Source organism: Notolabrus celidotus, chromosome 10, assembly GCF_009762535.1.
Source record: "Notolabrus celidotus isolate fNotCel1 chromosome 10, fNotCel1.pri, whole genome shotgun sequence".
NCBI lineage: Eukaryota > Metazoa > Chordata > Actinopteri > Labriformes > Labridae > Notolabrus > Notolabrus celidotus.
In genome coordinates, this window is record NC_048281.1 from 14782241 (window position 1) to 14808832 (window position 26592).

Consider the following 26592-nt stretch of genomic DNA (forward strand, 5'->3'; position numbering starts at 1 on the left):
TACGACACTATAAACATTAGATTTTAAGGAAAAGTCTTGCTACAAATGAAATTCTGAAACAGATATAGTAGGCATGATCATGTAAAAGAATTGCATTACATAAGTCTACTCCAGTAAAAGTGCAACACCACACACTGTAAACTTAAATATCAGGTTAATACTCTGCACTGACAAAATTACCCTGCATTGAAAGTAAAAGTAGTTCACTGAACTTTTAGACCATTCCATTACACATCTAAGTCCTGCACTGAGAAAAGTTACTTTAGTAAAAGTATAATTGTCTACACCGCATAAATACAACAGCCACAGCAGTTTTTTTGTTTCAGTTTTACTGTAGCCCAGTTGCCTGGGAACATTCAGCAGTAATTATTTTTCAGTACATTTTCATCTGCTGATTTTTTTGATGATTTGATATATTGCTTGTAGTTAGTTTGTCAATACTCTGAAAGTATTCAGAAGTGCCGTCACATAAGTTCACAGTGATGGATTCACAATGCCTGTCCAAAAAAATTATACATCCAATTAAATAAAACAGAAAGAATAAGAAGATATGAAGAATATTTTATATTAGGACATCACATGCCTTTTGTACGAAAATGACCAAAAACTGTACTAGAAGTGTTTGCCAATCAACTTCCTATCAGTTTTCATGGAGTTTCAGGCTACTTGCACATTTTCTTGTGTAAACTGGTAACTCTCTCTGTCAAATTTAAGTAAGTGATGTTAAAAGAACAATAGTTCCCTCTCAGATATAAAATCAGTAGAAAGTGCTATGAGTAAATAAGTTATGTCACAGACTGCTGTTTTAAAGTACATGGCCCCCACATGCTTGCTATGAAATCATTGGTAATGGAAAGGCCAAGACCTTTTGCACATTTTAACTGTCATGTGTTGTTAAAGTGAATGTGCTGGATATCCTCTTGTCCTGAAAATGGATGGAAACTACGTCAGTGAAGTACTGGACTTACTGTCTGATACTTCTGGTAAAATACGAAGTAAAGTACTCCAGAGATATTTCTGTTTCTATTAAAAGTTTTTCAGAATTGACATCAACAAACATCTTCTTTCAAACTGATACGAGTTGAAGTAAAAAAGAGTTGTCTTTCTGCTCACTCATCCCGTTTTTTTATCAGATAGCCAGACAGCCTTGTCTCAGTTGTCTCTGTCTCTAGCGACTGAAAATGACCATCTCATCCCTCTGTGGACTGTTCCGCCCTGAGGGGGGAGCTGTCACATCCTCTAATATCCATCTGTGTGTCTTTTGTGTGTGTGTGTGTGTGTGTGTGTGTGTGCCTCTGAGCTGATCCGTGACTAGCTTAATTCATTTCACATTCAATTCATTACTTAATTTATCTTGCATTTAATTTCTTATTTGCATATTTGTGATTTAAAAACTACAGTAAAATTTTAGATAACTCAAATTCAGGAGGTACCAAACCCTGAATGAGGTTTAAGTGTCTACCACTGGGGAATACCACTTCCACTATTGGAGTGTTAGACTTCATATTGCTGAGACTGAACACATATCTCCTTATTTTCACACCAGTCAATTTATAATATCTTGGAAGGGACAGGTGCAATCAAGAGCTTGTATCTGGAGAACGAAACATTTGCATGACACATAAATGCAATTGGTAACTTATCTTACATTTAAAAAAGGAGAAACTTTACATTTTGCTGGCATCTGAAATGCTACACAAATCTTACTTTATGCATTACATAGATGGAGGTGCTAAGTTCTCAGGTTACTTCATCGTACACTCTTTTTGAATAGATTTTGTATAGTCTTTACAGAAAGTATGCTATGATACTACTTGTTTTGTTTGCCTTTACATTTTATTTTAAACAAAAGTTGGATTAAAATGAAATGAAGGGCTAATAATACAAATGAAACAGGCCTTCGCTAGTTCATGGTTGCTAGTTAGTGCTTATACCAGGCCAACTAAGGGAATGAGATACTTACAACCACAGAATCAGTTTCTAAATGACTATTTCTTTTGATTCTCGTGTTGCACCATATTACTGCTAATATCTCTAAAATTCTACTAAAGTTAAATGAAGACTGAGTGTGCTATTTTTATTTGTGGGACGGTTTTTCATAATTTACTTTGCTAACAAGTTCAAGTATTTTTTTATACCAATAGCTAGGATATAATTATTATTTTTATTTAAAAAAACCCATCAAATTAGAAGTAACTGGATCATTTTTTAAAAAGTTTTATACATTTAAGCTATATAATTTGGTTCATTTGGTAATTCTTAAAATGTATTAAGGTGCATTTTATCTTATTTTTGAATCTTCTGGATCATGAATGTCACATGCTCTGTGTGTTGGAGGTCACCTGCACGGGGCTTCCTGTGCTCCAGGAGGGAGGAAGGAAGGACATGTCTATCTTCACCGAGGAGGAGTCTGCCGCTTGATTTCCAGTAGCTGCTGCCTGGCCACCGCCTTCTTTTCTACTCTCCCCCCTCCCTTCCTATCCTGTCCTCCTCACCCTCCTCCTCCTACTCCTCCTCAGCAACTACTGCAGCAGCAGCAGCCTCCCGGTGCCTCCCGGATCCATGAAGAAAGCCCCTCAGCACGGCACCGCCTCCGCCACGATGGACCATAAGCTATTAACTGCGTTGTTGTGTTGATATCGAGATATTTCAGTTATCAAATATGAATCATGCATTTGATATTTCTGGCCACTTTGCTCGTCAGCATCCTCTCGCCTTGGCTTCATCTATCACTAGCGTCATCCGGTACGTATTGCACTAGCCTTCTGTCTTTCCTGGTCACTTTCATGCCATTGAATTCAGCTATCACTTTCTGCGCTGGGCTTAAACAAAATATCACGATGTACTGCAGGTGAACGGCATTGCCCCCCCCCCCCCCCCCAGAAACAGATAGGGAGTTATTTGATTTGTTATGCGGCGTCTTCAGCATGATGGTGCATGGGGCAGACTACAGCGTCTCAGCACCTTTTGTTCAGCATTTAGAATATACAGCTCTTTATAATACAAGATAAGCACAATTTAATTTACTGACAGTTAGAGTCTTAAACGCAATGCATTTAATTTGGTTCTGTTGTCAGGGTTGCATAATGCACTCTGCATTTATCTGACTGCTGCAGAGTTTTTTTTTACTTTGCAAAGGAGCATATCAAAAGAACCTCACATAAAATGAAGCAATTTATATTCTGTAATCCATGCAGCTGACATATGTGCTTTATCGTACCATTACACAAATCTTACTGAACTGTGTCCCTAAGAAACGCAATGAAGCCGTGGCCATACTTGCCTCAGTATTATCAATACGTTTCATGAATAAAGAATGACAGCTGACTGTGTGTGTGGACCGCTCAGGTTATTCATGTCTGTACGTTTGGAATTATCTGGCAGCTTCTCAAGGAGTCGAGGACAAGGTTGAGAGGGACGCAGTGCCGGCTCTGCTGAAGCAACAGGCAACTGCAGCACCTGCTCCAGACAACAGAACACAGCATGCAGTAGAGCATGTGATCACCTACCCCTCACGGTTAATCTACTACCTGAACGAGGACTCGGAGAGTACCTACCATGACCTGGACACACGGACCAAGACTCAAGGCACAGAGGGCCAGGTAAGCCTGCGTTCAGGAGGGATGTGTGAGGGAGGTTGATGCTGAGATGTGGGGAAAAGTTGATTTTTGGTAATTGGAATCAGAATTGGGTTTTCTGCCAAGTAGGTTTGTAGGTAGGTAAAAGGAATATGTATTGGGGGTTTTGTAAAGTACAATATACAGAGAAAAGGATCAAGGAATTGAAAGCAAATAAACAGCTGTACTCTTACTGTTGAGGAACTCAAATAGAATAAAATAACAATGAAAATCTGAAATAACATGTTCATAAATGACATTTATTTTATAGTGTCATGAAAAGCTGTTCAGTTTATGCAGGAATAAGCAAGATATTGCCTAGAGATATGAAAGGATGGAAAGGATTACAGTATGAAACGGTAAATGGGCGGTGTCCAAAGATTATAATCCAAGGATGTGGGTTTAAAGCATAGACTGTATAAAAGACAATTTCAGTGACCATGAGGCTGATACTGATGTGATCAGTAGCATCAGTGTTCACTTAATAGCATACTGTGTGGTCAAGGCTTTTATGGTTTAAGGCCATATGATGTCCAGAGTTATCAATCTGCAACTCTGCACAATGTCAGGAAAAGCTAAGACAGCCATCCCAATCAGACACAACACATTAGCCGATAGGTTTCATTATGTGTGGAGGAACTGGACCCATGCCAGGGCGACCATGCTGAAGAAGCCTTTCTTCCAGTTTGCCCACTGTAAATTACCATCTGCCATCCATCCACCACATCTGTTATCAGTGCTCTGTACTGAAGATGATGTTGAAAGTGGACTCCAGAGGATTGTTTTTCCTGATGTAGGCTATTAGCTACCTTACGCTTGCCGTAATCTACAGTGACTACTCTTTTCTCTCTTACAGGCTGTCCATCTTGCCCAGGCTAGTTTCCAGTTAGAGGCATTTGGCACAAGATTTGTTCTGGATCTAGCACTGAACAAGTAAGTCTGTTCCAACTTTACTTATTTCTTTAAGCTAAAGAGGATTGATGTTAAAGCTATAGCCATTGTGGTTGTTAACACGAAATGTGGATGTGCATCGCCTTGCAATCACCCATAATTGCTTTTACAGGGGGCTACTCTCTGTGTGTGCTTCCTGTCCATTGCAAAGATTCATCTAAAATATCATATTTAATTTGAAAGCTGTTGGAGGTCCGCCCAGCTTACCATAACAATATCCATAACAGAAACAGCACAGGAAGAGTAAGCAGTAGTCACAGAGCCACAATAGCCACAAGTAGGGGAACCACACAAGGTTGAGACTAAACCAGAATTTCCCTTTAAACATAACAAACTTGTAAACTGAGTGTGAGTGATTTGTGCAACCCTCACAATACCATCTGTTGCCAAGGTCATGTTGACAGTAATGCTGCAGATGTTTGCAATATGCAGAGCAATCGGAATAATTTGTCATCCTGGGGTTAAAGAGAAGTGGTACATTCATGCCAACAGATCCACACAAACACTCTCTGGGGGTAGAATAGGAAATGCTGCAGCAAAAACAAACCACTTAAGGGAAGTTGTTATTTGGAGTTTTATCTTACAGTGCAGGTCTGTTAGTTAACGACTAGAGTAAGCTATGTTATGGAGATAAAGAAGATACATAAAGCTACAATAAATATTGCATTGGAGCAAGATTTACATAATACCTGTGCACCATGTTGGAAAACTTGCTTAGACACAAGTTTGCTGTGTTTCAAATACAACATTCCCAAGACTGTTTACATCAGCGTAGGATGTTAGGATGCAAGACTCTGTGAGCAAGCACTTTGTTTCATAGTTTAAATAAAAATGGACAGCACTTATGGCACACCAGTGCTCTCTGTAGATGGCTGCTGTTCGTAAATGGTACATTCTAATACATGTGATTAATACAGCATCATTCAAAGAGAATGGCCTCAGGGAAACTGTAATTGGATACGTTAGCGCGCTGGATCTAGAAGTGCTAAGAGCAGTTTTACCTCAGCTGCGAGAACACAAACAAAGACAAGGTGTTAAACAGAATGATTAGGAAAAGCAGGGCCTACATTTGCACCAAGCTTTAAGTGGTTTGCCTCAAATCAAACAGAGCGACAGTTAAACGTGTAGTCTGTCTGATCACTGTCGCATCTGGAGACACGAGGCTCCGGACACTCAATGATATTGATTTTCTCCCTTCACAAAGTAGCTGGTGTACATATGTGAAAGCTTAATGTGCATGTGAACAAGAACTTTGAAATGCTAATTGAATTTCAGGTCCCTTAATGTGATAGAGAGTTGGATTCTGTAATGAAATATTGTTATTCTATATTGTCTGCACAGCTAAGTGCTGTTGGACTGACTGTCCATGCGCTTGTTTCATCTCTGGTTAGCAGCTGTTTTCTGGAACAATGCAAAGTAAAAATAAAACAGCCTCCTGAGGAGAAGTGTCATAAATCACATTTATTGTTTGCTCACTTTTAAATTGCTAAAACTCAACAATACAATGCAAATAACTTTTTAGGCTATTTTCATTATTTTAGCACACAATAAATAATGTTTAGTGAGAACATAAGCATTGTTTTGATACTGCTGTAGACACTAGCAGCAACACGCCGTAGTAAATAGTATGTTTTTGTGCAACATACATGATCATTTACTGTTGCTGTTATTTTGTGATTACAAAAGAGCTAATGCTCATGTATCAAGAAAGCAAATTGTAGACTCATTCTCTGTCATGATAACATGTCTTTTTGTATGTTGCTACGCCACTCAGCATTTATGATAGTCATTGAGGATTTCTTCTAAAGAAATCAGAGGTGAAATATTTTCACGTATCACACCTTTGATTTGTTTTGTTTCTGCATAAATACATCAATAGTTGTAACATAAGATAAGCAGTATAGAGATGTATACGGGATACATAAGAAACGCATCGCTCAATTCCATCTCACACGTTATCACTGACACACACTGTCATCATGTAAAACAGTTGTCCTGTGCATCGTCACACAATCAGGTGTTGCCACATAATACAACAGAAAGTCATTAGAGCGGCAGAGAGGCCGAAAGTGTGACCTTGATTCCCAGCTGGCTGCCTGTACTGTAGGTTATCTGTGAGCTAACTTCACTGTGTGCCTCTTTCTGTGTGAGAACAGAACAGGGGTTTGAATTCTGCTTGGTGTTATCACAGTGACGGAACAGGACTGATCTAAATATAGACGGACCTGCAGCCTGCCAATACTTGGTCTGCTCACCTCTTACTTTAAAACCGTAACTTTGACTGCAAGCTAAAGAAGTGCTTTTATATATTTGAAAGGATATTTAATGTAAACAAAGTTGTGAGATTGAATTATGTGAAAGATGACAGTGTGTCCATTCATGTAGACTCAGTTCAGACTCTGACCGAGTGTTAGAGGGATGAATGCCATGTGTCGCTACAGGATACAGAGCTGAGTTGATCCCGTGCCAAACTTCAACCTCCTGCAGCTTTTTGGTGCCTCGCTTCTGTGTCTCTGTTCTCTGCTGCTGCATTGTAGCACTCAGGCTCCTGTGGACCAAGGAACCCGGGGGCAGGACCCCCTTCTTCTTGTTCTTTGCAGACTTTCACACCTCTCACAGACGTTTCCACACACATACACATCATGATACGCTCACATCCTAGCACCTTAAACCTCCATGCCCTGCAGTACTGTCTACCACTGCACACAAACACCAGTACACTCTAGCATGGCCCACTCTCCTCGCCCTTCCTCATCCATGGAGCTAAAAATAGCTCTTCACTCAGGAACCTCTCACAGACGCCGCTCGTGGCTTGGTTCTCCTCTCTTAATGGTGCACTTCCTGCACACATGCAGCCGAGCATCACTCAGGCATGTCACATTCCACGTGTCACAAGACAAATACATCACCTCCGTCCTTTTTTTCTCTCTTTTCTTTAGTGTTGCAACACTGCCACATGTCCATGAAGAAGAGGATGCTTGTGATTTGCAAGGTTACTCAGGAAAAAAAGCGCCATTGTTGCAGAAATTGCAGCCTCTTGAAGTCAGCTGTCAGCTAACAGATTGAATGTGTGCTTGTGTGTGTGTGTCATAGTGAGGGACGCTGACTCAGACAGCGGGAACTGCCGCGAGGACCGTTGTGTTCAAGGTTAAGCTAGGGCCTCACAATCATTTATCACGGTTATCACTTCATTGGCAGCTTTCTGAGGATCTGACTTGTATCCTGTTCCTGTTATGTACGCTGATTCTCAAGCACTGATCTATTTCGGGAGATCTGATGAAGGGGCCACTCATGTAAAATGTAGTTTCTGACGACTGTTTCAAGGAATCCTGGACTTCTTAAATCTTGTTCCTACATTATAATTGAAAGGAATCTTTTATTTTACCAGATGGAGTTTTGTTTGCACAGCCTCTTCCTGTGATAATTAATCATCCCAAGGAATAAATGCATCATAATTCTTCCTCCGGGCAGTCAACATTTAACATCTCTGCTCTTTTGAGATGCCATGGGAGTGTTTGTGCTGGCTAATCCCGGCCCAGTGGTGATGAGTGCTCTTGTTTACATAAAGCACTACTCACCGCTGGCTTATAACCACAATTTGTGAGTCAGATAAAGCAAAGACAGACAGACATGTGTGTCTTTTATTGTCACCGCATAACATCCTTCCACTCTAACCAGCTGCAATCTCTTTTTTCACAGTGACTTGCTGTCTTCGGATTATGTTGAGATCCACTTTGAGGGGGGCAAACCTGTTACGTCAAAGGTAATTCTGTGAACTTGTGACCAAACTGATAAACCTTTCTTATTTTGGTTGCATCTGGTTCTGTGTTTTCCTCAACTGGTACACTGTGTTCTGCTATTTTTACTTCGTGCAGTCATACACATTGACAGCACATGTGCTTTATTTCATTTTTAGGAAGTAGACTTATAAACCAATAACAGGAACTGCTCTAAATGTGTGTTTCTCGATAATCAGTTTGCATGTTTTCTGTTATTGTCAGAGCATCCGGATATTATATTTGACACGACTGCTGTCACTTTAAGATTGCATCGAAATAAATGCAGACATCCGAGAAATCTGTACAGAGGAGGAAAAGGAACAAAGTGTACATATAGATAGATAGATAGATAGATAGATAGATAGATTGATAGATTGATAGATAGATAGATAGATAGATAGATAGATAGATAGATAGATAGATAGATAGATAGATAGATAGATAGATTCCGTATGAACATATGTAACAAGGTGCTAGAGAGAGGGAGAAGAAAACAGTTTGGGAATGAGAGATGGTTTCTGCTGCTGCTGCTGCTGCTGCTGCTGCTGATTCAGGCAGAGGGGCTGGGCTGGGCACACTGTAGCTGAATCAGCAGGGTTTTGCTCCCCTGCAGCCTTCTGGTGGAGCTCTGGTCACGTGACAAAAGAGAGAAAGCCCTCTGCAGTAGCAGTGCAGCGTGGGATGGGTGAAGTGAGGTGGAGAGAGAGAGAGAGAGTGAGGGGGGTTGAATGTCCTCTGCTCACCCTGGATCTGACAGCTGAGTCACAGATAGTTCCAGGACCCGCCGTGCAATGTTTTAACTCCACATCTTAACAAGCACAGACTCCCTGCAGATATGCGTTGCAAATACACCAAACCGGCATCTGTGAAACAAGCTGTTATCTCCTCTGAGATGTGTGAAAATTCTTGTTAATTAAGTAAAAGATACAACACATTCATCATGCGAAAGTTAATCTATCAATGTATACACAGTTTAATGTGTTGTGTTGCTAGTGTTGCAGCTTTACTTATCTGCTCAGGCCATGCCGTGATGCTGCATTTGGACTGATCCTTCTTTTCCCCTCAGGGTGGGGAGCACTGTTACTACCACGGCCAGGTGAGAGGGAACGACAACTCCCATGCGGCCTTATCTACCTGCAACGGGCTGCAGTAAGTGTAGAGCAGAGTAGTGCGTAGTCCTCGTCATGTTCTGAATATCTCTGGATTCACTCGTCTCTTTTCTTATTGACACCATATCGACTGACTTCTCTCTCTTCTCTTCTCTCTCCGCCTGGCAGCGGGATGTTTGACGATGGAGTCTTCATGTATCTAATTGAGCCTTTACAGCAGGCCCACTCAATCGTAAGTTATTCCCTTCAAAAGAAACATATTTATCACACTGAAGTTGTATTCTACGGCGTATGTAGCTTCAGCCCCAGCAAACATGCACAACATGCTCTGCTGTGTTCCTGTTGTTTAGCTTGTCAGCTGAGGATAATCAGACACATACCTGTTTTCAAGAGAGATAAGGAAATGAGGCACGGCTGGCCAAAAAGAACTGCAGTATGATTCAGTGTGCATTAGCTTGTTCTGTAGTACAGTAAAATTAATACTAATGTGCTTTCATAATATATGAAATGGTAGTAGCAGGGATAGGCGGTTAACTTAAGTGGATCCCGACTCTCTTTTTTTTTTTTTTCATACTTTATTTTCTGCTTTTCATATTTTAAACAGACATGACATACAAACAACCACAGTGCATTACAAAAACAAAAACAAAAAACAATACAAATACACGTATCAACCCCCCACCCCCCTCCATGAGGCTTAAAAAGAAAGAAAAAGAAAAGAAAAATAAATTAAAAATAGCAACAACAAACAAACAAACAAACAAACAAACAAAAAAAAACAAACAAAAAAAACAACAACAACAAAAAAGTCACAAAACTAGACAGGGTCTTCCTACTACTGTTCTGTGTCTACTTTTAATGTGATAGGACTGTTCACACAGATCTATGGAAATAGAAAAATACCAAAAGGGAAAAATACTGCTAAATGAGCAGAGCACTTAATGTAAGGGGGAACCTTTGATGTAATCTGTAAAGGGACTCCAGGTCGCAGCAAAGTCCCTGCGTCTTTTGCTTATCTTATATCTGAGCCTTTCCAGAGGCAAAAAGGAGAGCACCTCCTTCAACCTTTGTGAGAATGATGGGGATTCACTTGACCTCCAGTTAGAAAAGATTAGTCTGCAAGGAAGTAGCGAAGCAAATGCAAAAGCATTCGCTTGTAAATTTGTAAGCATACTATTTGGGGGTGCTATACCAAAAATGGCTGTGTTGAAGTCAGGAGCTATGGATCACGACTGTCTTCTCCAAAGCTGTGCACTGTAACGTGTTTCAGCTTCCACATTATCATTCATTTGGACCACAGGAATGTTCACAACATACTATGATTGTGCAATTATGACACTACTCTGTGAACAAATGTGAAATAGATAGATGGGGAACATTCAGATTCTGCTTTTACATGAAAGTTGGGTGGTAAGATTGTCACTGTTTCCAAGGTTTTAAGCTAGCAGCTGGTTAACTCAGCTTTGTAAACAAAAAAGGCTGAAATAAGGAACATCCCCATCCCTTCTTTTGTGTCTCTTTGTGTTGAGTTTATTTGACTTACTGCTGGCCGTGGGTTTATATTTTGCAGACAGACATGAGAGTGGTATAAATCATGTTTCTTTAAATGTTCACTGTAAACTGTTGCGTTTATTAGACCCCATGTAAGGCACATGGTTCAATTTAATTTGTTTTTTCTTGTTTAAAATGTACTACAGATGTTACATTTTACCTAAGAGTTTCATCGTAGTATTTTCATTGTCAAACACTAGTCCTGCATCAGCTCCTGCCTGTCCCAGTTCCTCTCCAGCCTGTTAACACTTGTCGCCTCACCCTGCAGGATACAGCTGCAAGGCCTCACAAACTAAAGAGAGCAGCCTCCTTTAACTGGAATGATGATTCTGAGGAACAGGGTAAAGGTTTGGTTCACTGTCATTCTTCATGTTACACAACATGCTCCATCACTCATCCACCTCTGACCACCACCACACCTCTCACAGCCCTGACCTGAGGTTCACCGCAAAGTGCTGTTTACAAGAAGTGACTCCTAGCAGGGTAGCTTTAAACTTTTACTGGTCAAAGTAAAAACACCTCAGCTAAGTGGAACAGTTCTGATGTCAGGATAACTTTATTTTCCCAGAGCAGATTCCACTTCTACCATTTTACCATGTTTAATGACTTGGCTGTGGTCAAGCATACTCATTTCATCACAGTACTTCATGGGAAACTCAGGGAAACAATTTTGAATATTCTGGGAAACAAAATAAGTAAACACACCCCTGTGGTAATACCCTGACATAAATCTTTTATGTAAATTGAAATTTATCTTGTTTTGTTCTGTGTGTCGGCAGTTGATGAGGAGCAGCTCTTCTCTGAGCTCGATGACTTGTCCTGGCTGAGGCGCAGGAAAAAGCGAGCAGTAAGTATCAGAACTCCCCTCTGACTGAAGTCATGCAACACATTTGTTTCACCCACCCTTGTTTTGGGATGGTATCTATTATTGCAATGAGTTTTCTATTATTCATGTTGCGTTACATCTAAATTGAAGTCATGGCGATACTTTCTGATTTTTTTGTTTTGCAGATGCCTCGCAGTGTATTTGAGGAGATGAAGTATTTGGAGGTCATGATTGTCAGTGACCACAGTATGGTATGTGCACAACATAAAGAAACTCCTGCTCACTGTATAGCTGTCATAGCTTTAAACCTACTCCACTTGTTTCCCACAAGAGGGAGCTGTACCATTGAATGTAGCACCATACTTGACTTCAGCTTATACAATATGTGTATATGTTTTCCTTTGTTCTTTTATTTGTGCCTGCAGTATAAACGACACAAGACCAAACAGCACACGAGGAATTTTGCCAAATCAGTGGTGAACCTTGTGGATGCTGTGAGTAAACTCTTTTGTTTTTAGAAATGTGCATTGTATGCTTTATGAAGATCGATTTCTGTATTTTCTTACAATCTGCTTCTAAGCCACTCTAGGTATGAGGCTCCTTGAATTACAAAGTCAGGCAGGGCTACTACTTTAGAGCTGACTGAAGCATCTGATCTTTCTGTCTTCATCCCTACAGTGTGTGACCATTAATATATTAGTCAGTAGGACACAGCTGAAGATGTCTTCTAGAGTCATAATTGAGGACATCTCTGAGTTAGCCCTATATAATCATGTTGTAAAGCCATATTATACTTACGGTTCACTCCTGTGCGTAAACAATCCCTCCTTCCTTATTTATGTGCTTCGTCCCCTTGTCTGCTCTCCTCAGACTTTACAGATTTAAATTCACACCCATTGTTGCTGTTGCCTCTCTCTCTCTCTCTCTCTCTCTCTCTCTCTCTCTGTCTTTATTCCTCCCATTCACGGCACGCTTCACTGGCAGATCTTCAAAGAGCAGCTTCATACACGTGTGGTGCTCGTTGCTGTGGAGATCTGGACCGACAAGGATCAGATCCCCATCAGTGTGAGGCCGCTGGAAATGCTGCGGGATTTTGCCAAGTACCGGCAGCAGAGCATCAAGCACCATGCGGATGCTGTTCATCTCATTTCGTAAGTTAATTAAAAAAATGGATATGTTTCCTTAACTTTTGTACTTTTGCATTATTGTGAAAATAATTCATTCTTAGCCAAGAATTTCTTAAATGTTAGTGTTCATATGGATTTATCTTCTCTCGGTAGTCATGCAATTTGAGTATAGAAATGCAGACAAAATGCACAATGTAAAGAGTATTTTTTTAAAGTACTCATCCATCTATATTTAAGTTCATTTTTTACACTCCAATGACAAACATCTAGATTTTTTTGTGTTTCTCTTAACCCCCACGGGCTGCCAATGTATTGTCATTGTTTTGTACATTTGATTCTCGTCTGTAGTGCGTAATCACAGCTCTGACTCAGTCAAATTATGAGCCTGAATCCACAATTCAACCACCTCTGTTTCCTCTGTGTGTAGGCTGAACTGAATACAAATAACTGCAGCATATAAAAGAAACATAACCTTAGTTTGACATATTTTTTTTCGCAGTCTGATGCATGTTTTGACCCCATTTTCATTATTTTGTTTTGTGTGTCTTTTTAGGTTCACAACTGTGGTTGCATCTCTTTAAAACATGCAGCATCCTCACAAGTGAATATGTATGTATTGGATTTGGCTCACTTTTTGACTCTGTGATGTTTTCCTCTTTTGTTGTCTTGCATCTTTCTTGTAGGAATGTGACCTTCCACTACCGCAGGAGCAGCGCTGCATACTTTGGAGGCATGTGTTCTGTGAGCCGTGGAGTCGGGGTCAATGAGGTGAGGTTTTCTGTCTAGCACAGAGCATCACTCTGAATTGTGGATGCAGGTGAATAATCCCTGATCCCTGCTGTTTCCAACAGTATGGCACCAGCTTATCCATGGCAGGGTCTTTGTCCCAGAGCCTGGCTCAGAACCTGGGCATCCAGTGGGACCCAGCATCCAAGAGAAGTATACTTAAAAACCACACTTTGCCATCTCACAGCTAGTGCAAGTGAACTAGAAAAGGAAGCAAATTAGAGTCAGAAGCACAAAGTGTAATAACATTTTCCACTTATCTCTTGTTCCATTGTTTTATAAAAACAGTATTACTTCATAGAGGACCACATGGTCAATTGATTAAGGCTTTCCCAGTAATGGAATAAACTTCCCACTCAAGTGAGGACATGGGAGACACAGTCAAAGCAGAAAACCCAGCTTTTCAGACCTCAACAAAATATGCCAGCACTGTCTCAATAAAGCTTTTGTTATTCAGCAGTTATGAAACAGACTGAAATCAATACCAGATGAGCAACAAAAGCAAACAAGACCATCAGGAATTAGATTCATTGTTTTTATATAGTTACAATTTATGCCAAAAAACCCTGTCACAGGGTGGACCTCAGATAAAGTGATTATCTTCACGCTGCAGAAACAGACTTCTTTACATTTTTCCGCTGCAAAGATTCTTGATAAGTGATACGTTTGAGTTTCAAAATTAGGAAACATGAGATTTTTGTCAGAAAACACCAAATACACATTTACAAGACTTAATCAGCTGAGAAACAAGAACAATTATTTGTCCACAGGGGGACAAAGGTTCCTCATAGGAGCTTTAAAAAGAAAAAATCACTCCATCAAGACTCCATCTGATCCTATAAATCATGTTACTGTAGCATTGGTAAACCTGAATCCGCCAATTATGAGTTAATATGGATGAAATTCATCTTCATCACTTCATTAATGCTGTTCTTTTTCCCTCATTTGTCATGTAAGTAAAAATACTCCTTACATAAACTGCACACAGAGACCTGATTTAATCTTATGAAACTAAGACATAGTCATTCAAAAACATGTTTCCTCCCCGTTGCTTTCAACATCAGATACGAACATTGTATTTGTGCAACAGCAGATATCTTGAGAATGTGGAAAACGTGCAAAAAGTGTTAGCAAAGTTATAGACCTCTTGAAGTTGCCATATTATTTTTGAAACAATTCAAATCATGATTAGTCTTTGAGTTGAGTTTTAAGAAATCCTTTTACATTTAAAACAACAGATGGTGCTTTTTAAACTACAAGGTGCCTGTTTGTTTGTCTGTAAACTCTTATCTGTGCCAGGACTGACAGATGGAGGGATGCTCTGCTTGTCTTGGAAAGAGTGGCCCAAAAGGAATTTAGTTGAGTCAAAAATTGTGAAAGGCTTATGCTATTACTTAAAATATCACAGTGGGCCAAACTCGGCGCAGGGGCCAAAAATGAGCCTGTCCCTGAAAAAATATTTGTGAAGTGGAAAAAACGTTTGCTTGAGAACTCTAGGTGCTAAATCCACTGAATAATGCATGTTTTCTTTGAGTAAGTCACAGTAATGTTAACATGTTTAATGAAAAACTTTAATATCACCCCCCCTCCTTTGTGTGTGTCTCTTTCTGCAGAGGAATGCGGTTGTGCTGACTCTTGGACTGGCTGCATAATGGAAGACACAGGGTAATTTCCTAAATACCCCTGAGACACACACATATGCGTGCACACACACACACAAAAGAGAAGGAGAGTGAAACAATTACTACAGTTTAACAGTCTGATGTTATCAGACAGATTGCATTTTAATACCAGGCGTAAATCAGGTCAGTGTGCTTTCAGCAACTACTGTTAAGTGGTACATTTAACAAGGGGCACAACAACGTTATATTCTCATTAGAGCAGCAGTAACTCTGTAACGGTCCTTGCACATGAGGAAATTTCATCGCTGCTTCTCTTTAAATCATACTTAGTGATTGGTCTAATCACTGCTTACACATACCATGCTGTTTGTATAAATAGCTTTGAACATGCACAGTGTGTACTGTAAAATCAGAAGCACAGTTGTCACACTAACTTGGAGGTTAGATATATGTGAAGCTAAAGCTGCAGCGTGAGCAGCTTTTTGTGGTTTACTAAAGCAATTATTAGGACAGCAGCATTCTTTGATGGCACCCCTGTGCAGGTTAATTATCACCTGTTTTTTCTTTCTGTTCAGGGTCCAACATCCTCGCAGATTCTCCAAATGCAGCATCGCAGACTACAAAGAGTTCCTCCTTAAGGGTGGAGGCTCGTGTCTGTTCAACAGGCCAACCAAGGTTACATGTCTGCTGCTCTCTTTTCTATCCCACTACTATCATGAATCATAAATGTGTACTCCATCTCTCACATGCTCCTCCTCCCTCCCTCTTTCGCAGCTGTTTGAGACAACAGAATGTGGTAACGGATTTGTGGAAGTGGGAGAGGAGTGTGACTGTGGGGCCAGATCGGTGAGTTTATTTTCCCTCAGTCTGTTGTTTTTTGTAGTCTGCCTGTTCAGAAGGATGAAGCTCCTCTCCTCCTTATTTCAGGATTGCTACAAAGAATGCTGCAAGAAGTGCTCGCTCTCTAATGGGGCACACTGCAGTGATGGCCCATGCTGCAATAACACATGTCTGGTACAATCTTTTCTTAGTCTTTCTAAAATATTACCAAATCAAATGTTTGAAATCTTAATTTTCTCTTCTCCTTTTCGTTCCAGTTTTATCCACGAGGTTACAGTTGCCGCTACGCTGTAAATGACTGTGATATCTCAGAGACTTGCTCTGGGGACTCTGGACAGGTGTTCTTGTGTTGCACTGTTACATTCACTGCTAACAGTCTCCATTTGTTCATTCATTTGGATGTTAAAAAGGACTATGGATGATTAAGGTTACATCTTCTGTCTGTGATTGCTTTCAGTGCCCACCCAACCTTCATAAGCAAGATGGTTACTTGTGCCAGGTCAATCAGGTACGCACACTGAGAACAGTAGAACACATGTAGCAGTTTAGCAGCAGAAGATGAATGTATTCACTATCTTTTCCTCTTTTTTTATGTAAAGGGTCGCTGCTACACTGGAGAGTGCAAAACCAGAGAGAACCAGTGTAAATACATCTGGGGGTCGAGTGAGTTAAATATTCCTTTGGTTCAAAATAAAATGCTTTAGTAGAGAGTCATCAGCATACAGATACACTGTACAAAAATAGGTTTGTTAAAGTCTTTGTTGCCATCTTCTCTTTTCTTCAGAGACTGGAGGCTCAGAGAAGTTCTGCTATGAGAAGCTAAACACGGAAGGGACAGAAAAGGGCAACTGTGGGAAGGAAGGAGAAAAATGGCTCCAGTGTAGCAAACAGTGAGTGTCAAAGAACCATTAATAAAATGATGTCTCGCAGCTTCTCTGTGCACGTCAGCATAATTTCACCTTCATCACTCCATCCATCACTTTCTTTCGACATAGAGGTCTGAGCTTTAGTTCTATCTTGTCTTCTTTGACTGATAATAGACAAGATTTAGGCGAGTCAACCCATACAAGGCAGTAAGAGGACACATGAAGGAGAACCGACATCAAAAGTATTTAAAGTATCAAAAACTTGATTTATAATCCAGATATTGAAGCTTCTGTTCTAATCCTAATCATCAACCTAGCTCAAAACAAAAAAAAGTTTTCCTCTCTGAAGAAAAAGTTGTCACAGACTCCAGATAAACGTCTCAGATCTAACTGACTCACTTTGAATTGTTGACGGTTTGTCTTTTTTTTCCAGCTGCTGAAAGTGTTTGGGCAGGAAGGCCAACTGCTGCAGCGTTTCAAGCTTTTGATACATCCATGATGCAAATGACAATAAAGCAACAGTTTGTTAAAAAGACAGTGCTTTCTAAAACTTCAAATAATATTGCCTTACTGTGAAGAGACAGTCAAGTTGAATCAATATATATAACAACTCATGTCCATAGAACAAGAAAAATACAACATATAAGTAAATAATTATGCAGAAACTTAAAAGGTAAGTCAATTTAATAGACTGGAATGAAGCAAACGTCATGTCATAATTATTGAAAGGCCTGAGGTAAAGTTGAAAACAATGAATGGCAGGACAGGGTTTAAGTGATTGTAGATCGGGGCGACATGACGAGTAAAAAATGACACGCATATATTTTTCTCTTTTGTATTTTTGCAGTGATGTGTTCTGTGGTTACCTTTTGTGTTCCAACATTGGCCGCAACCCACGCATAGGAATGATAAAAGGAGACATTACCCCTACAATCTTCAACCATCAAGGCAGGCTGATAGACTGCAGGTAAACACGAGTACCTTTTAGAAAGACCTGTTCATGTTTTGAGAACTGGAACTCCCCAGGATTACTACTGACAGGAAGTCTGGTCTTGTCAAATCTAACTTGTAAGAGTCTTTATTCTTCCCTTCCCCTCACCTCCTCCTCCTCCTTCCTTATCTTTTTATTTTTTCCCTTCCCTCCCATTTTTCCTCATAGTGGAGGCCATGTCCTTTTGGATGATGAGAGTGATTTAGGCTACGTGGAGGATGGGACTCCCTGTGGGCCGTCAATGATGTGCCTTGACCGCAAGTGTCTGCCCATCCAGTCACTGAATATGAGCACCTGCCCCACTGGACCTAATGGACAGGTGTGCTCTGCCCATGGGGTGAGTCCTGGAGGGAATTAACCCATTTCTTATGCTATGGTCACTGATGTTTTCACAGAATAGTCCAGTCCTACTAGAGAGGCTCCACGAGTACTATTATTTCTAATTTTGCCATGCAGTTTGGAACAACCTCTCTGTTACATTTTCTCTTAGCATGCTGACTAAAGATGTACAAGTGATTTTTATTTCTTGTGTAACAGGGCTCAATGCATAAATCAACCAAAGTAAAACTACTCATTGGATGCTTGAGCCTTGTAGCTCTACATATTTTTTTAAATGTTGTCACACAATTTTGCCTCTTGGACGTTGGTTAAGAATGGTCAGTTCACCATATTTACACCATGGATATTTTCTTCTGATGTCAGGCTTGGGGTTGGACACTCAAATGTTGACTAACTTTGTACTGCTTTGTTCCAGGTTTCAAATGTGCAAATGTATAAATATTGGGTCTCTGACAAAATTGCTATCATTTAGACACTTCTCAGTTGAAAGGGTTACCTAAAACAAAACAAAACAAAACATTGTTTAGTAAAACACAAACAACTTTGCTGCATACTGGAAAATACTTTAAAGGCAAAGCTGTACTAGAGTATATCAACACAACACTTCAATTTGATAGTATGAAAGGGTATGGTAGAAATAGCATAAACTCCTCGCAGTAATGTTAGCTAGGCTAATAGTTGTGTTAGCTAGGAATTGGTTGTACAATGTTAGCTATTGTCAAGTGATTACAGGTTATTAAATAGTCTAAACCAGGGGTGTCAAACTCATTTCAGTTCACATACAGCCCAAGTTGATCTGAAGTGGGCCGGACCAGTAAAATCATAATCATAACATGATAACCTTTAAATAACGACAACTCTAAATGTTTCCCTTTGTTTTAACCCAAAAAGTATAAGTACATTATGAAAATGTCCACAATTAATGAACTATCTTTGAACAAAAACAGCTGTTGTATTTTTGCCACGATGAGTCTCATAGAGGGCCGAATATTTTACTCTTTAAGCCCTGAAACCTGCTGCAAACACACCAAACACATAGGTTACCCATTCACCTGACACAGAGTGAAATGTTTACTGCAAAAGAACAGCTAGATTATGATAATGAAGAAGGATTATTTTGGACGCCTCAGTTCCAGCATGAACTGTTTGCTTGCTGGACAGTGTTGTATGCAGGGGTGTAGTGCAAGTGTTAGTAGTTAGTGGATCATCTTATAGTGTTCTAAAAAGTCTTTATGAATCTCAACCTGATTATGCAAACAGGAAGTAATCTGTTTTCTCACATTGAGAAAAAAAGTCCCGGAAAAAAAGTGCTGTTCAGGTGCGCTCCGTCAGCACTGTGATTTTATGCGACCCCCAAATGACAAATTTGAAATAGTAGTTACTTTTATCAAAAAATTGCAGCTAATGTCTTCTCTGTAATTTTTTCGCTATGCAAAGTCGTTCCGATTGGAATCTCTGGCGTGACCGTTTTGGCCCCCGGGCTGCATGTTTGACACCCCTGGTCTAAACACAAATGGGATGAAGACAAATGCAAGCACTTTGCAGCATCTGTGGACACTGTTGCTTTGGTGATTGGGGTTTCCTTGGGAAGGGAGAAGGGACAGTTAAAATAAGCTGAAAACTAACCTCCAAAAAGGCTCCTTTAAGGACATAGAAGTAACTGATCTCAGCTAAAGGAAGCTTATCTTAGTGTGAAAAACTCTGCTGAATGCAAACATGCGGTGTTCATGTATGTAGTGCGAGAAATGTGGGTTCTACATCGAGGTAGAAAAGCGCTCCAGAATGGTTTGCTCAATACATTTCTTGTCCCAATGGCATTATAGCAGATGAGTAGTTGGTTGTCACTTGTGTTCCTCTGAAGCTCATTATGATGAAACTGTCTATCTATTCTGTTTCAAACGTTTATCAGAGATAGAACAGAAGATTATCTACATGGTAAAAGCATGTGTGAGGGGGGAAAATTGTAGGCAGAGGCATCCAGTGTTTGGAAGAGGTTTGAAACATTTATACATTGCTCCCCACTCTAATGATGACCTCATCCACTCTGGCAGCAAACACTGCGCAATACACACTCATTGTAAAACTTGAAATTGTATCAAAACGTGCACTGCAGTTTCCTGAAAGTCTTGCTAGCTATCAAAAAGTCCCCTGCTATAGGACAATTAAAAACCAAGTCCTGTGACACATTCAAACTTTGTATGGTCTTAAAAAGATAAAGCAAGGTGAGGCTCTACAGCTCCAAAGAAGACTGGGTTTGAGGATTGAAAATGGCCGCCCTGTGAATATATTACATGAGCCTTGTTCAAAAGATGTACCCCAATGAGTCAGCATTTCTATTTAAAGCTCCCACACAACCCTTATAAACTCATCTGTTTCTTGCTGATCTACACAGGTGTGCAACAATGAAGCCACATGCACCTGTGACACCACCTGGGCGGGGACAGACTGTAGCATGCCTGACCCACCGAAAGAGCCTGAGGCCACTCAGGAAGAAGGAAACAAGGGTCGGTTTCAACAACTTACAACCTTTGGCATTATAAAAGAAATATAACACACTTTTCCACTAATTCAGCTTACTGAGTTATAAACTATATTGTGGGTTCTGTTTTTCTTGCACAGTCTTTCTCTTGTAAATGTGACTCAGCACAGTTTCTTAGACAGGATTTCACAGGTGTACTAGGGTCACAAAGACCTCCAGTATAAGATGGCGATTGATGGAGGTTATAAAAGCTGTATTGCATTTGTTAAGTTTGATTCAGAAGAAATGAACACACAGTTCAGTTGTACACCTGATACTTTCTTCACAGGGGGCCGGGGAGTTTGTTAAGGGGGCAGGAAGCGTCACAGAAAGGAATCGTGTCACTTCATCCATGACTCTGAAGCAGACGCCTGCTGTTTGTTTTTGACAGGGTGGTAATAATGCTCCTTTTCCCTCTGCACAGTGAGCGTGGCCACTAACAGGCTGATAGGGGCAGTAGCAGGGACCATTCTGGCCCTGGGGGTGATTTTTGGAGGCACAGGGTGGGGAATAGAGTAAGCATCTTTAACCCTTTCACAGCTCTTCCTCTCATAGTGGTGCCTCAGTGTGCGGGCGGTCTCGTGAGCCGGCCTGAGCCCGTGTGTGCGTCCCGGTGGCTTTGTGTTTTCTTGTGTGTTGGTGATTACCATATAATTGTCATGTGATTGGATGTTTTCAGTGTTGTGTGATTGATTGATGGACTCCTCCTTCCTCCTCCTTCCTCCTCCTTCCTCCTCCTTCCTCCTCCTCCCTCCTCCTCTCCTGCCACTTCCTGTTGTTCCCCATTATTACAAAGCCTCTCTCTTCATCTTCCTGTTCCTCTTCTTGTCCCTTTCCTTTCTTGGATTCTTAGTCGTTATGTGGTTGCTCCTGTGATCCTCTCCTTTCTGGGGCATGTGGGGCATTTAGATGGAAAACAGTCCTGAGAAGAGTCCAGTTAGTGACCTGGCTTGTCAGTCAGTGGTAGGCTGTGTGGTGACTGGGGCCTTTAAAACCATTTCAGGCCACATATATATAATGTCTGTGTTTAATTCAACATTCATAGTGATGGACACGCAGGGTCTAGTCCTCTGCACAACCTTTACACACAAACCACTGGTAATCTCTACCTCAACTGACCCCAGATTACATTAAAAAAAAAAAAAAATCCACGGCCTATACTTCACTATCTTCATGTGATACTTAAAGGGGCTGAAAAGCATGCAACATACATCTCAGGCTCAATCAGTTTACTGTAATAGTATACCTATGGTTATGTTTTCTGTTCAATGTGAAATCGTCATTGTATAGCTACATGTTATCAGTACAGTAAGTGAGTATAGAAACTCATGTCTTTTTCCCCATAACCCTTTACAGGTCCTAGTGCCACCAATCTAATAATAGGCTCCATCGCCGGAGCCATCCTTGTGGCTGCCATAGTGCTGGGGGGGACTGGATGGGGCTTTAAGTAAGCAACACGCCGCATGCCTCTCCTGCTCTAACTCTAGCATCCCTGCTGCTTCTAGACACCAGGGTTTGAGCTCCTGCTACATAATGAAGACCCCAGGGTGGACAATGTGCAAACATTTCACACTGCACATGGGAAGCACATGACTATCATGTGTCCGACTTGCTCCCCTGGTTGTTTTATAGAAAAAGATGAGGATGTTCCAAGGGTTCATATATTTAAGGGCGATCTGAAAAGTGACCAGGCTCCATGTGTGGGGGTTGTCTGTCGATCTGTAGCAGAACCTCAAACTGATTGGACGGGCAGAGCTCAGTATTTGACATACATGTTAAATAAAGGACCCGATAACAGAGGGGAATGACTTATTTTAACAGCTAGGTAATTTTAAAAAGTATTGTGTGTATACTTATACGGATAAGATGAAATGCTATTTCCCCTCTGAAATCCAAAAGTAGACCTCTTACATCCTGTTTATCTGTGTAGCCAATACATTTACTTTTTTTTGTACCTATCATGTTTACTTGATTCCTTTCTACCGCTGATTAGCCTGCTGTCTTGAGCAACAGGGGTGTTACGCATCTTAATCTAAATAGGCCTCAAGAGAGACTGAAAAATACAATTCTGCAGCCACCAAAGCATGCCAGGTAGCAAAGCATTAAAAAACACAACAAAAAAAGAAAGAAACATACGCAACAAAACCTTTTTGCATGTTGACTTGTTGATTTGGAGGAGGTCAGTTCATTGCACAAAGGCTGAGCCACACCCAGAGTGATCTGCTCCAGGGTTGTCCGGCTCTCATCACCTCCATGATCTTTTTCTCAATCCATTACTGTTTGAGGCTGAGACTTTAAATGGAGTAGTGAGAGCGACAGAGGCGAGGACCTTATTGTTGGCCCACAGCCTTTGTGCCATGGCTGGCCACACCCACCTCGATGGCCAGGCTCCGCCCTAGAGCAGACTCTCGGACCCGCCCACGCCAGCTGCCATTGCTGCCCGCTTCACGGACCTGGTACAGACACGGCGCATTGCACTGCATGACCCACGCACAACAATAGTGCCACCTTCAACTGGCCTACTATTGGAACAAGTGCATGACAGAGTGATAGAAGCCCCACAACAAGCCACAGTACGGGGAGGTTATGCATCACTCCTGTTGTCGTATTCGTTGTTGTCCCACTGTTGTGGTAGTAGTAAGTGTTGCTCCTGCTGCTGCTGCTGCTGCTGCTGCTGTGGTTGTTGTTTATGTGGTTGTGTCCTTTCTCCCTCCTCTGTAGAGAATATTTTATGTTAGTTCTTCCTCCCAGATGGTTATGTTTTGAGTGGAACTATTGTCTTTCCCATCAAACTGGTAATGAGATGTATCTCCTACACTTCTTCACGTCATAAAATGATGTTGCACGCACAACCTGGTTGGTAGTCGTCTTCAAGAAGGTAACAGAGGATATTTATATGCAGAGATCTTCAAATATCTTATTTTTAAATTGATTTCATGTCACTTTCTTGTAAACTTGTCTGAAAGTTAAATTTAGGTGACTTCAAACAAAAAATGTTGCTTGATGCTAGCCTTAAATATATTTCAATGGGCTTGTAAAGCTTTATTTGCATATAAATACCTCTTTTTGCCTTCTTCTGTCACTTCCAAACTGGCTAAGATGGACCAGCCTTTCCTCACTTAAACGTCTTCAGCATTTTCAGCTTTGATGTCGTAAAAAAGTTTTATTTTTGGCTTTTCAATATGACAAAAGGTAAAGAATTGTAAACAGCATTTTACTTCTCAGTAACTGAAGAGATGAGTGTGGCTGCTTGTCCAAGTTGCACTAGCTGTGGTGCTGATCTGATTGTAACATACACTGACTCATGTTTCCTGTCTCCTCATAAGAAATGTGAAGAAACGGCGATACGACCCCAACGCCACAGCCATTTAACCCAAGGAGAGATGGCAATCACAGACGGACTCCTCCAAGGCTTCCTTAGTTGGCTACCTGACAGCTGGACTGCACTTATTGCTGCTGATTTTTGGCATTAGATTTACTTGAAAATGACATAGTGGACATTTTAATAAATTCCATCGTAGTTACATTAGAATTGCAGCCTTTTCAACTCCACCACACCCATGTAACAAAACCACAACCCCACCCCTGATCTCTAGAGTGACAGAGCTCCTCTTCCATCCTTTAGTGCCAGTGCACAGGCGTTCAGGCGGAACTCACACCACTCTCTCACCTGGCATGATTATCTGCACACAGCGTGCTGCTTGCTGGCCCCCCTGGCATGAAGAGCCCCCTCAGCAGGACTCTGCATGGCTACGAAAAGCTATGAATATACCGCAAAAAAAAACTTACAAAGAGAAAAAAAAAACGTAATAACCTTCTGCAGGAGACAGCCTTGTTTTGAACCAAACCCAGTGACAAAGCCGGTTAAAGCTCCTATAGTTCACTTTAAGGTGCTGTAGATGATAAAGGGGGCTGCATGTGAGGACCCATAAGGGCAGTGCATTTCACACAGTGAATGTACACATACACACAACCTGTACATAAATAAGGAGACCAGGTTTGGAATAAACAGCATATTTTACAAGGACATCAATTGCTTTTGTTTTTTATCTTCGCATGTTGTATAGCGGGTGTTTTTGGCAATGTTATCGAAAAAAGTGCAATTGGGATTATGGCCAAAATTGTAGTTGCACGCTGCACTAAGCCTCCTGTGATCATCTGGGCGGAGGTCAAAGGATAGATTCACCGCAGCAGGGCAAGGTGGTTGTGGTGTCGAGGAGAAGCATGTCAGTTCTAGAAGATTCAGACTGACATCCCGTCAGATTAAAGTCACAAGAATCCCGCCCCTCCCCGAAGTATCCCAAACAGTGACTCAAAAGCCAAAGAACCAATCACCAGAACATATGGATGTTGTTGCACACAGAGCACTTTCCCCTCTGTCTGCAGCCAGTGGTGCCTCTCCTACTGCTGAGGGCATGAAGTCTGTCTATGCAGGCACTCACCTGTCCAGCCAGGTCTCACGTAACAGTCCTCATCAACACCCACTATACTGGCTTAACCTTTTTGCTCTCATAAACTCTTAGCAGAAATCAAGTTCAGCTCTACTGGAAACGCTGCATGCAATCACTATAGTGGGCTTATAATTCTATATGGGAGTCCCCAAAATCCGCAAGAAAAATATGCTACAAAAGATAGGTGCATGTCAACAACAAAAGAACATTTAACTTTTATTTACTATGCAAAGAGAGAAATTGCACAAAAGTATGGGTAATAATAATAATGTAGACTTTGAATTACAGAAACCTCTGCTAATCAGCTAATCTTTTGTATTTGGCCACTCCCACGTCTCGTTTCACTTCGCTTCAACATACTCAAACTATCAATGGACTAATAAAAAAGAACTGAATTAATATTTCCAATGACAAATCGAGAGAGCACCCTTTTACATCTGTGGAACTGAGAATCATTTTTGTGTGTTTTTCATCTGATCTGATATTTTTAATCACATACATGCACAAACACATACACTAAAACACTGTATGGTGCCTGTGCATATTGAGGACTGAAAAGTTTCCTTTTGCAGGGCTTTTATTCCCAGTCCAGCTGATAGTTGGTGTGTTCCAGGTGCTGCCATAGCACTGGCATCGTTGTAATCCTCCATGTAACTCATTGTCTGGTGTCCCTCTCTCACTGCATCATGTACAGTTGGACCGATGAATAAACTATTGACAAATTTTATCAGAGCGTCTGTCTATTTTTTTTCTGACAAAACTTGACTATTCTTAGACAATGGTACATTTTACCATCAGTTTAATAAATATTCAACCATGTCTGCTTCAGATGTCGGTTATCTAGTCAATGTCTTCATTTTGAACCTGTAATCCTTTTGGGGTTGAACATGTACATTTAGTAGTCAAGGTATTTTTTATCAAAAACAAAAATTTGAACTAGACTCACTGTGTGAGATGCCTTAGACCAGGGGTGTCAAACTAATTTTCACTGAGGGCCACATCAGCATTATGGTTGCCCTCAAAGGGCCAGTTGTAACCAGTGTTAATTTTGGCAGCTATTTTAGATTTAGTCTTAGTCTTAGTCTTTAGACGAAAATGCCGTTTTAGTCTTTTTCAGCCCTTTATAGTTTTAGTCTAGTCACCTTGAAGCACAAACATGTACTCCCCTTCCAAATCTGTCTTGAAACTGCCATCTGAGTCAACTTTTCTCTTCCTGGAC

General features: G+C 40.8%; 1 protein-coding gene across 5 annotated transcripts; it reads left to right on the plus strand.

The window, feature by feature from the left end:
• The first annotated feature begins 2354 nt into the window (after positions 1-2354).
• On the plus strand, positions 2355-26100 carry LOC117820606 (disintegrin and metalloproteinase domain-containing protein 23). 5 transcript variants are annotated; one of them, XM_034694426.1, is made up of 26 exons: positions 2355-2745; positions 3385-3602; positions 4474-4550; positions 8268-8331; positions 9414-9496; positions 9625-9688; positions 11276-11354; positions 11787-11854; positions 12019-12084; positions 12259-12327; positions 12818-12984; positions 13644-13728; positions 13812-13899; positions 15360-15411; positions 15944-16043; positions 16143-16214; positions 16296-16382; positions 16466-16546; positions 16666-16716; positions 16808-16871; positions 16993-17098; positions 17922-18041; positions 18234-18402; positions 20797-20908; positions 22279-22369; positions 24249-26100. In XM_034694426.1, exons 1-26 carry the CDS (start codon positions 2670-2672, stop codon positions 24292-24294), a joined length of 2355 nt encoding a protein of 784 aa, XP_034550317.1. In that variant the 5' UTR covers positions 2355-2669; the 3' UTR covers positions 24295-26100. The 5 variants fall into 5 exon arrangements, with proteins under 5 accessions (XP_034550317.1, XP_034550320.1, XP_034550318.1 ...); XM_034694427.1 differs by having other exon boundaries at positions 2392-2745; positions 11276-11348; positions 24249-24949; XM_034694429.1 differs by lacking the exon at positions 22279-22369 and having other exon boundaries at positions 2356-2745.
• Positions 26101-26592: the final 492 nt, after the last annotated feature.

Coding starts and splice junctions, on each gene's coding strand:
- LOC117820606 (XM_034694426.1), top strand. CDS start 2,670: ATGCATTTGATATTTCTGGCCACTTTGCTCGTCAGCATCCTCTCGCCT. Junction 9,497..9,624: donor TCTACCTGCAACGGGCTGCA/GTAAGTGTAGAG, acceptor TCCGCCTGGCAG/CGGGATGTTTGACGATGGAG. Junction 16,872..16,992: donor TAAATACATCTGGGGGTCGA/GTGAGTTAAATA, acceptor TCTTTTCTTCAG/AGACTGGAGGCTCAGAGAAG.